This window comes from Glossina fuscipes, unplaced genomic scaffold (assembly GCF_014805625.2).
Source record: "Glossina fuscipes isolate IAEA_lab_2018 unplaced genomic scaffold, Yale_Gfus_2 90, whole genome shotgun sequence".
NCBI classification, from domain to species: domain Eukaryota; kingdom Metazoa; phylum Arthropoda; class Insecta; order Diptera; family Glossinidae; genus Glossina; species Glossina fuscipes.
The window spans coordinates 2,362,741-2,376,895 of NW_023998444.1; the positions used below are offsets into that span (position 1 = coordinate 2,362,741).

The following is a 14,155-nucleotide window of genomic DNA, read 5'->3' on the forward strand; positions in this document are numbered from 1 at the left end:
AGCAACAGTCTCATGTATCTCATCGAACGAAGGAAGCAACTATCAACAGCTATGAATGACGGTTAACGGAGCTGTTAACAGCATTGTTCATGCTAATAACATTCTGTTGCAAGCAACTATCAACAGCGATGATTGTGTATCTAAGCAGCTGATCGTTTTTTTTGTTTTGTTCTCTTTATATAGAAAAAACGAAAACAAAAAAAAAAACATAAAAAAAAGAAACGACACCGCAACCACAATAAAGAGTAAAGCAAGACGACGATCGATCTTGTTTTCGCATTTGTTTTGTTTGTTGTTTAGAGAAAGTCAACGTCTTACTTATGATATCTAATCTAAACTTTAAATTAAAATGAGTTTTTAGTATCGCTAGTATCGCTTAACGGTGTTATTATAAAATCAACGAAGCGGATAAACATAAAGAAGTTTTAATTAACGCAAAATAAATGACACACAAAGCAGCCGAAGATATGGAAATGCTTCGCCATAAACATAATACATTTCTATTAATGTCATAGTGACGTTGTGTTTGTTGTGCTTATCTGTTTATGTGAAAGAAAATCAATGCATAAAGAAAAGAGAAAATCTTTTATTAATAGAAAATAAAAAATAAATAAATAAATAAAAAAAATTTATACGAAATTGTTGCAGTGCAAGTTCAAAAATTAAATACATTTTTTTATTTAAAAAAATTAATCTAAAATGTTAGTAAATTTAATATAATTTTTTGCCAGTAAAATACATCCATTTTGACTTGAGATTTACGCAACAATCGAAACCGTATTTAATTCATCAATCATTCCATTTAAAAACACTGTAATATGTTTGGTTGAGGTATGTGCGTGTTTTGAATTGCTTAGTCGTGTTACAAATAATAATAATAATAAACATAAAAAAAAAAGTGCAAAATTCGTGAAACGTGTATTGAAACAAAAATCATGAGCAATCTAACGGTCTGGGATATGCTAAAATATACATTTAAGTAAGTTTCCCAAGAAAACGAGAGCAATTACAAATTTTGCTTATTTTTTTTTTTCTTTCTTTTTTTTTGCATTTTATTGCCATGCAATGCAAATTTATGATTGGACGAGGCATAACTAAAAAAACGAAACATCAAAGAAAACATTAAAAACAAAATATTTTTACATGAAGGTTTTCGCATATATTACGCGAACTAAATTAAGTTCACTTCAGCTCAGTTACAGCAAACACTTCATCGCTATGCTTAATAGTCCAATATTTGACCATAAGACTGTTCGTATAAATCTTACCCCATTTTTTTAAGGATGCAGACTATTTAGACGACTTTTCACAAGTATTTTGAACAGCTGTAGGTTATCGGTAAACCTAGTGCTACAAAGCCGAATCTTCCATTAATTTTACGAGTCTTTATGTTTGCTTCTAACAGCTTTGTGTGGTGAATGCAAGATAAGACTCCAAGCCTTTATACAATTGCTTCGTATATTGTATTGCAAGAGCGATAAATTTTTCTTTTATCAAAGACTTCCTGTTATCTTCTACTAGAAGTTGACACATTTACATTTAAAGATCTCTCTGGTGTATATAGTCTACAAGGGGATAAACAGAGACATTTTTGCGTAGCTGAAACTTGGGTGAAACCGAAATCAAAAGTTAAATTTTTCATGGCAGTTGACCGCTCAGACCTTTCATCTGACGCAGCGCAATTTTCGGTCATTTTCAATAGTTGTAGTAATTATATGAAAACACTTACGCTAACTAGCTTGGCCCATTTTCCAGGAAATCAATGCTCTTTTTTTTTCCTAAATGAAAGGTTCACCTTGGCCCGCATTGCCATGTTAAGGTTTCAATTATTTACTTGCATAAGAAAAGCTACATTTAAATACAGCTAAATTACTTCCAGCTACGAGCCCACTAAGGGACATGGTCTGGATTGATTAGGAGGGATGTTAATTAGTTACTCTGTCTAGGTGCACTGTGCTGCATATAAATAGGGTCACTTTAAAATAGACATAGTATGTCATCTCGTACTGACAGGCTTCAGAGATTGCTTACAAGTGCATCTCGTCAAAAACGACATATCATATCCCGTTGAGACGAGTTCAAGACTGAGGCGCTTATTTACTTTGTATCATAAAGAGACCGCATAAAGCATTATACAATGCAACGTGGTTCTTCTTCCCCAGTCATTAAGCCTACATACCACCTCTCTTTTTATATGGGAATGCTCACTACACGTGTAAAAAAATGACGGTGAGAAAAAAGCGAGAGAAAGACAAAGAAATAGGTAGTGATCGCAGTCTGAGAGATGGGTGCCCGATCTCCACCGATCCACCACCCGTTTTCGTTATAATCCAGCTATAAAAATTTGAATTAGTAAACAAGAAAAAAATGCACAATTTTTTAAAGTCTGCAATGTTCGACATACGATCTTCACGAGTGTGGCCAAACTGAGCCAATCTCGCACAAAGATTTGCGGCTGTTACTATAATCAATAATGTAATGGGTCAAGAATTTTGATAAATCTTTATAAAATAATACCTTGAAGACTAATTGGAAGCCTTGTAGGCATATATTTCGATCAAAACTTGTGCACCCTTACGTGTGAATGATCGCTTAATGGCGAGACTGAACTTTAAACTAAACGATGTTTATATATTTATCTTACGTAGTAATCTTTGAAAATCATTTTCCCTCTTCTTATGGAGACTCTTTTAATGAACGATATTCCTTTGTCGACCAACATTCGCTATTCTCTTCCTCTTGTTGTTTAAAGCTTTTTCGTCGCTTCTTCATATCATTATCATCTTTCTTTGTCAATGAATCGATCAATCAAATCGATCTTTGTATTTGCTTACTGTCGAGAGATGACTTAACAATGTTTAACATAAGCCCTGGCTAATTACTTTTCAAGGTTCCTTATATGCCTCCGCTTATCGTCGGTTCTTCATTTGATTATAAATCGTTGTTAATTTCACACTTATTAATAGCGTACATTAAAATGTTTATTGCACCGTTTTTTTCCATACTCGCTTCGTAACGATGTCGCAAATATGTGTGACCGGACTTTTCTTTTGTTTGTGTGGTTTTTTTTTTCCAAAATTAAAAAATAATAAACAAAATGATCGAAAGGTTAATTACAAAGTCAGAATAAAAAACAAAAAAAAAAAAAAACGCATTAAATAAAATGAATTTTATTTATGTTTATTTAAAATTCTAAAAGGTTTTAGTTTTTTTTTTATACGCTTACATTATTAGCCGATAGCTATTTTGTTACACGATATTTGCATGTTTGTTGTATTATTTAAAAAAAGTGTTTATCTTGTGCTTGTTTTGTCTCCTATTACATTTTTCCCAGGGCCTCGGGTTGAGATACAACTTTTTCAAGTTTTTTTTTTTTATTTTTCTAGGAAGGGGCTACCATTTATTTATATATATGTATTTATACGTATGTGTGTATATCTAATTCATTATTTACTTAATAATTAGTTTATTTGTAATTTGATGTAATTAAAACCAAATTCAGTTTATTTTTGCAAATTAGCGATGAAAAGTTTAATATTTCAACCATGAATACACAAACAACATTCAACGAGATGTTGAACACTTAGGGGGGAGAAGGCTGAACAAAAATGTAATAGAAAATGTAGTTTTTCAATCCAAGTTTTATTCTAGTTGCGGGAACCGCACACTCTTCGTCTTACTATGAAGAGAGTCACTGAACCATAGGTCAATAAGTCAGCCCTTTTCTTTGAAAGCAAAGTTTGCTTTGAATAGTAAGTAGGCCTCGTTTTTTCAAGTGCGAGCTTCTCTGTGGGCGACGATTGTGAAAGCTGTATGCCACAATTTGTGGTCGTGATATAAAGTGAAGTACCACTTACCTGTGAAAGATAGGTGGACAGGTGAGCCCATTTCTTTGGCAACAGATTTAGCTTTGAGTGGTAAGTGAGCCTTACTTGTTTGGACAGAACTTATCTGTAGTCACAATTTTTGGTCGTTGTATAGAGTGACATTTTTTGAAAGTAACATTTGCTTGGGAACGATGGGTGGAGGGGTGAAATCTTTTTCATATGTATGCAACACACATGACTTATAGATAGACACGCCTTTTATTATACGCATCGATTGAGAACCGTTTTGTGAATCGATTTAGGGACGTTTGTCCATCTGTCCGTCTTGCTTTCTTGTGACGCATTTACAGCAGTTATCGTTATATTGAGATAAACTTTAGTACGTTGACCTGTTTTGACCGAGTGACGAACGCTATTGAAAATAATTTGGCCTGGACTACCTTTTTGACCGCTTTCCATACAACGGCTTTATACGATATATGAACAACAGTAGGGTAGTCAAAGGTTTTCAATTGTAAATTGTGGATCACTACAGTGTTTTTATATCGGATTCTAATATAATAAGTTTGCTCGATGATCGACTGTCGACATAATTTGATTAGTTCAAAGGCAGATCATCATGCGCTGCACGTCAATATTAGGGGGTAAAAAAATTAAGCACCTGTATGAAGTGTAAGAAGAATTACTGTCGAATTATATACGGTTTGTACATAACTATGGTTTTCAAGAACACGTTAACACGTCATCAACCGCTGAGGGATATCATTAATCTAATTAGAGCTATTCTTCAAAGCTTAAAGTTCGTTAGTTGAAGGGGGAGCATGTGAAGGTGGTATAAAAAATATTAAAATGGCGTCGCGTTATGTTGGTACAATTTTCTTCATCCTTGGTTTTTTTTTTTTGTGGTTCTATTCCGCCTATTCTATTTCTTAGGTTCCTTAAGAATTCTTCGACTGAGTACTTTTCACTAATGATTGCAGTCATCAGCGATTACAAAGGTTAATATACACGTCTGGAGATGAATTAATTTCATCTTACGAGAAACAAACTTTGATCTTCAATAATTGTTGTTATTTACTAAAGCAAACGTGCCGATAGCTGTTAGATTCTAGTACTTCAAGATTTTAACCTTAGAAATTATTTTTCTGACTAAATTAATAATAATAATAATTAATAATAACAATACTAATATTAATATTAAAGCGGAAAAATTAAAAAAGACTAGTAGAACCGCTATAATGGGCTAAGGCCCACCATAAATTGCCCTACACAACGTTACAGTTATTCGTATGACGATTTATCGAAAGAAAGCGTTATAGGGGAAGTGGTCGCAAAAGTTGTCCAATCCAAGCCATTGTCAATAGCGCTCATCCTGTACCTTGAACATAAGATTACAGGACGGTTAGACAGACAAGCTTAGATCGACTTAGAAAGTGCTTTTGAATCGAACGGTGAGTACATCTTAAGTCCTTTTAAGTGTTGCATACATATGTATGCCTGCGTATAAATTATTTCTATACTCTGCAGTCTTTGCGATGCGAGGATATATTAAGTTCGTGCGAATGTATGCAACATTCAAAATGTTACAAAGGTTATATGTTATATGTATATATGCTTATATGTACGTATATATATAAAAAAGCGTATAAACAATAAATAGACAAACACATTACACAAACATAGAATGCGATTATTACCTTACATTGCATTGTAGACATTGCATTATTTATTATTTTATATACGAATATAATATATTCATCGTCATTATTATCATCGAAGCATACATATATATATATACATATATTACTTATTATTAATTATAAGATTTCCACATCAAAAACTCCGTTCGCATTGTACCCACTATTGAAAATTAAAAATATAAAAAACTTTTCACTTCATATGTAACGCGTGTAATCCTTTCATTGGAAACAGTAAAAGCTGAACAGCGTTATGATCAGTAAGAGATCTCACAATGTCTTGTCTTCCTATTCGCTTTTTTTTGGGCTTTTCGCCTGCTGTTAGGGACAGCGTTTAACCGAACTCTGGTAAATGTATTAAAACCCATTACAAGCCGGTCGACAAAAGCTCAATGCTGACCAGTAAAAAGTAACGAGCTAGCGAAATACTAATCGATAGATAGTGTTATCTGTTGGATGCACGCGCTATTTTGAAAAAAAAAAACCCAAGATTTCGAATCATTGTCGCCATTGATAAACAAGATTGCACTTTTATTTACTGAGTCTAATGCCGGGGAATATTATTATGCTGGCTTGGGAGAATATGGTTTTTCTATATGTACATATAGAGCTTGTTGGAGTAAATATATGCGAATTTAAAGACAATAATATTTTAATTACTCTCGCGATCCTCATAACTGATTGGTATCACCCCTTATCAAAAAGGCGTGATCACATTTGAGTTAAAGTTCACGAGCTTGCGGGAACGGCTCATGCAAGAAAATTTTTTTCGTTTGCATCGCACCACTAAAGAGAGTATGTAACTCACTAGTGGAACTAAAAAAAAAGACTTTGAGTCAAGTTGCTGCTGCATAGTTAAAGTTAAGACTAAAGCATAGCTTCGATCTGGTGATAAATAAACTGGAAACATTTTTATAGAGTGACCGACTACTTCATACAGTCGAATGAATATTATGGGGCCCTTAGCAAATCTATAGATGGATTAGCTGTAACTTGATCTGGCTAACATGCAGCAAAACGATTTTCATTTATCACCCTTGATTTCTTTACAGAACGGATAGTCACTGTCAACAATATATATATATATAATGTTCTGCATAAAACAAATGTCGCCTGCAAAGATGACTTAAGAGATTTTCATCTTTCAACCTTAGGCTATGTACAGAGCAAATAGCATTTGTATAACAGATTTGGGTTTATCAGCCTTAGAGCTCCTATCGAGACCGGAACCTATGAATAGCCAATAGGTGATTTTCAAGAACCAATCGCACAACCTTTAAACGTTTCGTTTCGTTAGATTTACCACTGAACACATATCGTCTACAAAATAATATTTGAACAGTTGTCCTGTAAAAGCCTTAGATTTCTGACAGAGCGACTATCGCCTCCAAATCATTATGTATATATAAATATTATGCAGACGTTCTTCCTGCATCGCTTGAAAATAACGGTTAGACGAATTCCGTTTGTTAACTTACCCTACAAAGCGAACATCGCTTACCAATAATATATGTTTGGCTTAGTTTCTCTACGCAGCGACAAACAGCGAGCGAACATCGCCTGCGAATATTAGATAAACAATTTGTATACACGAATTGTAGATTCTGAGGTACTAAGGTATATCGACTGCAAAAAAAAAAACCGTAAACGGTTTTCTTTTCATTACGTCAGATTTACTACCGAACGCATATCGTCTATAAAATAATATTTAAGCGGTTTGCATGTGTTAGTTGTAGATTCATTCAACTTTACATTCTCTACAGGAGGGACATTATCTCCATACAGCACTTAAGCGAATTTGGTTCGTTAACTTTACAAACCCCTCCAAAGCGAATAACACTTGCCAAAAAAACATGTAAACAATTTCGATTATTTATCTTAGATTCTCTAGAAAGCGATTATTATCTACAAATGAAAAGTAAACGATAGTATGTGACGTATAAATCTTACATTATATACAGAGAGTGAATATCGCCTACGAGTAACAGGTAAACGATTTTTATGTAATAACTTTATATGCTGCACAAGGAGAATATGACTTATTTAACATGGAAAAAATTGTAAAGCATTAGCTTTAGATTCTCTACGAAGCGACTATTATCTACAAATAAAAAGTAGTCGATAGTGTGTGAGGTATAAAGTCCCACATTATCAACATAGCCTAGGAATAACAGGTAGACAATTTTTACGTAATATACTGTACAAAGAGAATATGACTTATGTAACATGTAAGCAATTTTGAAGCATTAGCTTTAAATTCTCTAAGCTGCGAATATTGGGTTTGCCTTCGGGTTAAATGTTTACATTTCCTTTTATAAAGTCTATTATTAATGCACTTACTTAACCTGAGTCAATAATCTCCTCTCTACACACTATAAAATTTCAAAATATACAGTAACATACAAATCAAGTTATTACATAAGAGAGTAGTACATGCAATCGCCACCAGAAATTGCTTTAATTACTTGATTTGATTGAAAAATTGAAAAACCACTTACGCTTGAAATACTTACGTATGAGTACGAGAAACATTTTCCTCATATCAGTAATTTATGTACATATAGTGCGAACATTTTAAGAAAAAGCTCAAACTATTTATTTAACCAACGATTAACACGATACGAGATTTCTTAAGCAAACATATGATGACCGATTTATCCATTAAAGGACGGATTACATTAAAATCTAATTGGGATTGAATTCTTAACAAAGTAAAGATTGAATATAGGATAGATTCTCGCATTACGCAATTGCACATACAAGCGCTCTCTCTCTCTCTCTCCCCGTAATAGGAAATAGTTGCTTGCGCTGCTTGCACGTGTTTAGTGTAAGTAATGCTTGCTTGTCGTAATGAAAACAAAGCAAAAGCCGGCTGTTTAAGCATCAAACAAAAGAAAAAACAACAAAAAAAAGCAACAAAATGTGCGGAAAACCGGTTCTTAGTCCACATACATTTCGCTATTATGCAATGAAAAGGGGAATATGTCGAATTTTACCATAGAGAAACTAATCCATGTAAGAACGATATTTTTAACCACGTGATACGGGGTGTATTAAGCTTATGCGGACAGATGTAACAGTAGTACTTGAGATAGAGCCACCCAAACCTTTTTATGAAATATAAAAGAATTTTTTGCAAGTAAATACTCTTGGCTGTTGGACAACATACGCTTGGCATTATTATAAGCAAGGGTAAGGCCTTAATGTTCAATTCTCCTCGAGCTTGATATTTCAACCTGCAGATTGAAATATTTAATTATTTCATTTAACTTCTGGACTATAACTTGGGGTAACATTTGACCACCCCATCCACAACAGTTCTGCAATAATATGCTTTATACTCATTATGCAATCTTAGTCTGTCCTTGCCTCTTCGAGTTAAACAAACTATTGCGCATTCTTTTCCCAGGTGTCTTGTTAACAACGATCTTAAAGTCTTTTCCAGTTGCCGTTTATTAATCTGGAGAGGATTCAATGTGTCAACCGTTTTAAACGTTTTGCTTATAATGTCTCACATACATTTACAAATTCATTCAATTTCAATCGGTCAACCTTTTAATGGATGTTTCAAGATCTAATGGATACCCTTTTATGTATTAGTACCACATAGTTTTACCCCTTTTGACCGAATGATCTTTTGTTCTATGCCCAACCTTATGTTGGAATATTTTATCCCTCGCTTTGAAATCGTGCGCTGAAAGGAAATGATTACTGCGCTTATTATAGAACAAGGTGATTACATCAATAGTCTTTGCACATGATAATTAAATATCTAGTAGCTATGGATATTGGTCGATGGCTTTATAGTTGATAGTGAGCTATGGCCACATCTTCACTAAGGACTTTTCAAAGTAAGGCATTATATAGGAAGTAGTTGAAAAAGTAGACCAACCTGATCTATTTTCAATAGCGTTCGGTCTCTACATATTCATGTAAAGAATTTTATCGAAATTTTTTAAAAAGTGGTAACTCTGAGTTGAGAAGAGTTGAGTTGATAGAGAACTGACAGATGAACAGACATACTCAGATCGATATAATAAGAGTACTTCCAGTGGTCGTATCTACAGGCACGAACTGAACTTATCGAAAAAAATTTATTGCCATCTGTTACAAGCTTATAACCCTTCGGCTCTTCCTTGAACCGAAATAAATATTATATACAAGTTTTCCTTCAACCGAGTGAATGATTTCCTTTTTTTAGAATAACACATACACAGCGTACAGTTCTGCTGGCCCGTGATTTTTCCTGTTTGTAATTCACCGATAGAAAGCTGTTATTATTACCATTAATTTAACCTGAGAAATAAATTCTAAGACTAAAGTCTTAAAACACTAGCATCTAAGGCTGTCAGCTTTATTGAAAACTCTACCGCACTTGATATTTGAACCCGCAACCATTGAGCTGTTAATCGAGATTCTTTGCCTACTCGGCCGCAGAGGCGGACCGGATATTTAAACGAGTTGAGCAGGAAGGTCACTGCAAAGTGAAGCTTACGTGGATCACACGGATTACGCGGATTATCACGATCACACGGATTATCACGATCGTGTGTTTTATGAATTCTTCCGGCAGACTAAACTGTTAACAAGGAATGTTGCTATGATCTTAGTCGTTATTCGAGCTTACTTTCGAAGGAAAATGTGTTCATAGTTTTTTATTTGTTTCTTTTCCTTTTATTTATATTTTTAGGGCTTTGAATTACAAATTGCAACAGCATCGTCTGAACACTGGCGCTACAGTCGTTTTAAAGACTCTTACAGGTCCAGTGAAGGGTGCTAAACGTTTAACGGTATGGGGTAAAAGCTATTACAGTTTTGAAGGCATACCCTTTGCCGAACCGCCAGTGGGTGATTTACGTTTTCGTGCACCGGTACCCGTGAAACCCTGGTTAGATATATTAGATTGCACTGGCCCGGCAGCAGTGCCAATGCAAGCTAATATGTTCTTTCAGAAGCACAAAGGCTCCGAAGATTGTTTATACTTAAATATCTTTACAAACGAGGTGAGATTTTTGCTATTCGTTGCTTAATTATTAATTGAAATATTTTTTACGTAGATTGCCGTACCGTATTCGAAACGTCCTGTCATGGTTTGGATATTTGGAGGAGGATTTCAAATTGGCGAAGCTACCCGCGATATGTACAGTCCCGATTATTTTATGTCAAGAGATGTGGTTTTAGTTACTATCGCGTATCGTTTGGGTCCTTTCGGTTTTCTTAGTTTAGATGATCCCGCTGTTCAGGTACCAGGCAATGCTGGTCTTAAAGATCAAATTATGGCCTTAAAATGGATACAAGACAATATCTCTTGCTTTGGTGGGGATCCGAATAATGTAACACTTTTTGGTGAAAGTGCTGGCGGTTCTTCAACTCACTTGTGCATGTTAAGCGATGCGGCGCAAGGTTTAATACATAAAGCTATTATTATGTCGGGCAGCGTTTTATGTCCATGGACTTTATCACCGCCAAATCAATGGGCTTTTCGTTTGGCTATAGCTTTGGGATACAAAGGCGAAGAGAAGTCTCATAAAATTTATAAATTTTTACAAACAATTCCAGCAGCCACTATACAAGAAGCAGTGCCCTCCGTTGTGCGTAAAGAAGAAAAACATAATCGTATATTAATGGCTTTTGGACCTGTCGTTGAACCTTATTGTAGCGTTGGCAGTATCTTAACAGAGGATCCAAAAGATATGTTGAGCAAAACTTGGAGCAATAACGATGTACCTTTATTGATAGGTGGCACTAGCTTTGAAGGCCTACTGTTTTATCCAGAAGTAATGAGGCGCAAAGCTACCTTAGATGAAGTGGGCAATTGTGAGAATCTCTTACCTTTAGATCTACAAGTGGAACGTAAATCAAAGAGTTCTTTAGAAATGGCTGGTATATTGAAAACAACATACTTCGGTAACGAAGATTGTAACCTGAAGAATGTTATGAAATTTTTGGAGGTAAGAATTAAGTTGTCGTAACTTTTCTTATATCTGTCGCTGAAGGTTGAAGATATATAAGATAAAATAATCCTCAGACATGTGACTCAGGTATGTTTTTTACTCTTGATAATTGTTATGGGTTGTTCGTCCCTCCGTTCCTATGTACTTTCGATTGTCGGTTATTGTCGGCGAAACTGGTATGTCCGAAAAAGGTCGAAACTTCGCAAAACTCTTTCTCTCGCCCTGCCCACAAATCAAGTATGAAATCAAGTGCTTCGCTCCAAAGCAGACTACTTAAAAAATGAACGGGAAACAACTGGCCCAAAGTTGGGTTAAATTAGACGCTTCTTTAATAAATCTGCAAATAATAACTCTGTCTAAAATGTCTTGTCAAAAGTACATGTTAGTGGCATCATGTTCTTACAAATATAGAAGTTCCTGGTTCCCGAGAATGGCGTGATGCCAAAAAGTTCCAACCATCACAAGGTCAGTCATCGGTCAATCAATTTTTGTATCCTATTGTGTAGCGCTTGTGGTACAAGCGTAAATTAAATTCGTGAGGATGTACGCTATTCCCACAAGGATTTGAGAAGGACCTATCTTTTATTATAGCCATAAATTCAGCATCTAAGCTTTTTTGTACGTTCGTATGTCATGCTTTCCTGTGTTCAGTCTACAGACCTCAATTTCTGAGATATTTTGATTAAATTTTGTGCACTGACGTATTTGGCCCAAGGACCTACGCTATTGAAAACGGTTGAGAGCTGGCCACTTCTTCGACTACTTCCCATAAACCACATTGTTTTGAAAAGTCATTACATGAATACCTGCAGGGCCAATGGCCCGCTATAGTGTTTTTAGCTGCCTCTTTTTTTGCCTTTTACGCCTTGAAACATTAACACAAGCATAGGTTGATTGTTAAAACGTTCGTTAAGAATTTAAATGGACTTAACTCAAGCTATGCGTATTTAAGTTTTGGAAAAGGTCGAATAACAAGCAAATTGCATTGCATGCTTGAAAAAAAAGAATGACTTTCATTAATTCAAACACTAAAAAAAATATCATAACGTAACCTCAAAATGTCAACTGACATAACCACAACATCAAAAATGTAATGAAATTATAATTAATTAGAGTAATCAGCAGTAAAAAATATTTATCATAGCTAGAGTTTAGAGTTTAACTAATTAGGACGTAAATAATTATGTAGGAGTATTTAAGAGACACTTTGAGTTAAAATAATTTCCTTTCTCTGTTCATTATCGACAGTTGGAATCCTATAGAGAATTTTGGCATCCGATTTACCGGACATGTCGATCTCGAATCAAAAATGCTAAAGCTTCAACATATTTGTATCGTTTTGATTATGATTCACCGGACGCTAATGCCATGCGTAATTTCTTTTGTGGGCCGGAGATAAGAGGCACCTGTCATGGCGATGATCTCTGTTATTTATTCCGTTTTCTACTCTTAAATAAACTCAATGAAAATTCACCCGAATTTCATATTTCGCAGACAATGATCGATATATGGACCAGCTTTGCAACCAACGGTGATCCTAATTGTCCATCGTTGAAGCAAGTGAAATTTGAACCTCTAGCGCAGGAGGATGATATGAAATGTTTGAATATTTCCAATAAAATTGAATACATTCCGTTGCCAGAATTGGAAAAAATGCACGTATGGAATAGCTTTTATACAAAAGGCAAACTATGAATACAATCCGCTAAAGCTACCTCACAGATATATTTATATATATTTTTATACATATAATGTTAATAGTTAGATAATAATACATTATTTTTGAGAATATATTTTTACTTGTTTAATTTTCGTTTTCTTCTTTTCATTCATTTAATATGTAATTAAAATATTTGTGCAAGTAAATTAAGGGGCTACAATATAAATATGAAAATAAATAAAAAAGAAAGACTGCTTCTCATTTAATACCCATCACCGAAGGATAAGGAGTTTATTCAGTTTGTCAAACTGTTTGCAACAGCCAGAAAGAAGCTTCAGAAACCGAGTACACTATGTATATTTTTGAGCAGCATCCAATTTTGAATCGATTCAAGCGCATCCGTCCGTCCGCTCATTCGTCTTTCTGTCTGCGTAATGTCGCAAAAATAAAGTCATCGACTTCAAATTTATCACAAAAACTGAAAGTTCTTGCAAACAGGTGATTATTGGTCCAAATCGGTTAAAAGATGCGCCTGCAGCACCATGCAAGCTGGGAGCAGTTCGGTTCGGTACAAAAGCAATAAAGACTGCTTTTTTACTCATTACCCAAAAACATTGCAGCAGATAAACCTACAAAAATTTAAAATATATTCAACGGCTGATACTATACAATCTGTGCACAAATGAGAAAAATCGGCCAATCCTACCCATGGCTATACTATAAGAAAATTTAATTTTTTTTGTTTGAACATTTTTAACGCTCAGAACCAGCCGTCAAAACCTGGTCAAGTGTTAATATGGTTGACTAGTGTCGAATTCGTAGTGTACCTAAAATAATTCCGCCTCTTGGTCTATCCATCTGTCCGTTTGCCTAACTCTTTAGTATGTGCGGTAAACATTCTCTTCTTCGCAAAAATGAGTTATCGCCTAACAATTTGCAAAAGAATTTGAAAATGATCCAAACTGGGCAAAGGACACGTCTACAATGTACCAAAAACTAACTTGCTGTGTTGTTTCC

The 14,155-nt window shown here is 34.7% G+C and overlaps 1 protein-coding gene across 1 annotated transcript; it reads left to right on the plus strand.

Annotated features, from left to right (window-relative positions):
- Positions 1-653: 653 nt before the first annotated feature.
- On the plus strand, positions 654-13,242 carry LOC119638496 (esterase B1-like). The gene is made up of 4 exons (XM_038035305.1): positions 654-979; positions 10,215-10,527; positions 10,582-11,475; positions 12,727-13,242. Exons 1-4 carry the CDS (start codon positions 936-938, stop codon positions 13,171-13,173), a joined length of 1,698 nt encoding a protein of 565 aa, XP_037891233.1. The 5' UTR covers positions 654-935; the 3' UTR covers positions 13,174-13,242.
- Positions 13,243-14,155: the final 913 nt, after the last annotated feature.

Coding starts and splice junctions, on each gene's coding strand:
- LOC119638496 (XM_038035305.1), top strand. CDS start 936: ATGAGCAATCTAACGGTCTGGGATATGCTAAAATATACATTTAA. Junction 980..10,214: donor ATGCTAAAATATACATTTAA/GTAAGTTTCCCA, acceptor TTATATTTTTAG/GGCTTTGAATTACAAATTGC. Junction 11,476..12,726: donor ATGTTATGAAATTTTTGGAG/GTAAGAATTAAG, acceptor CATTATCGACAG/TTGGAATCCTATAGAGAATT.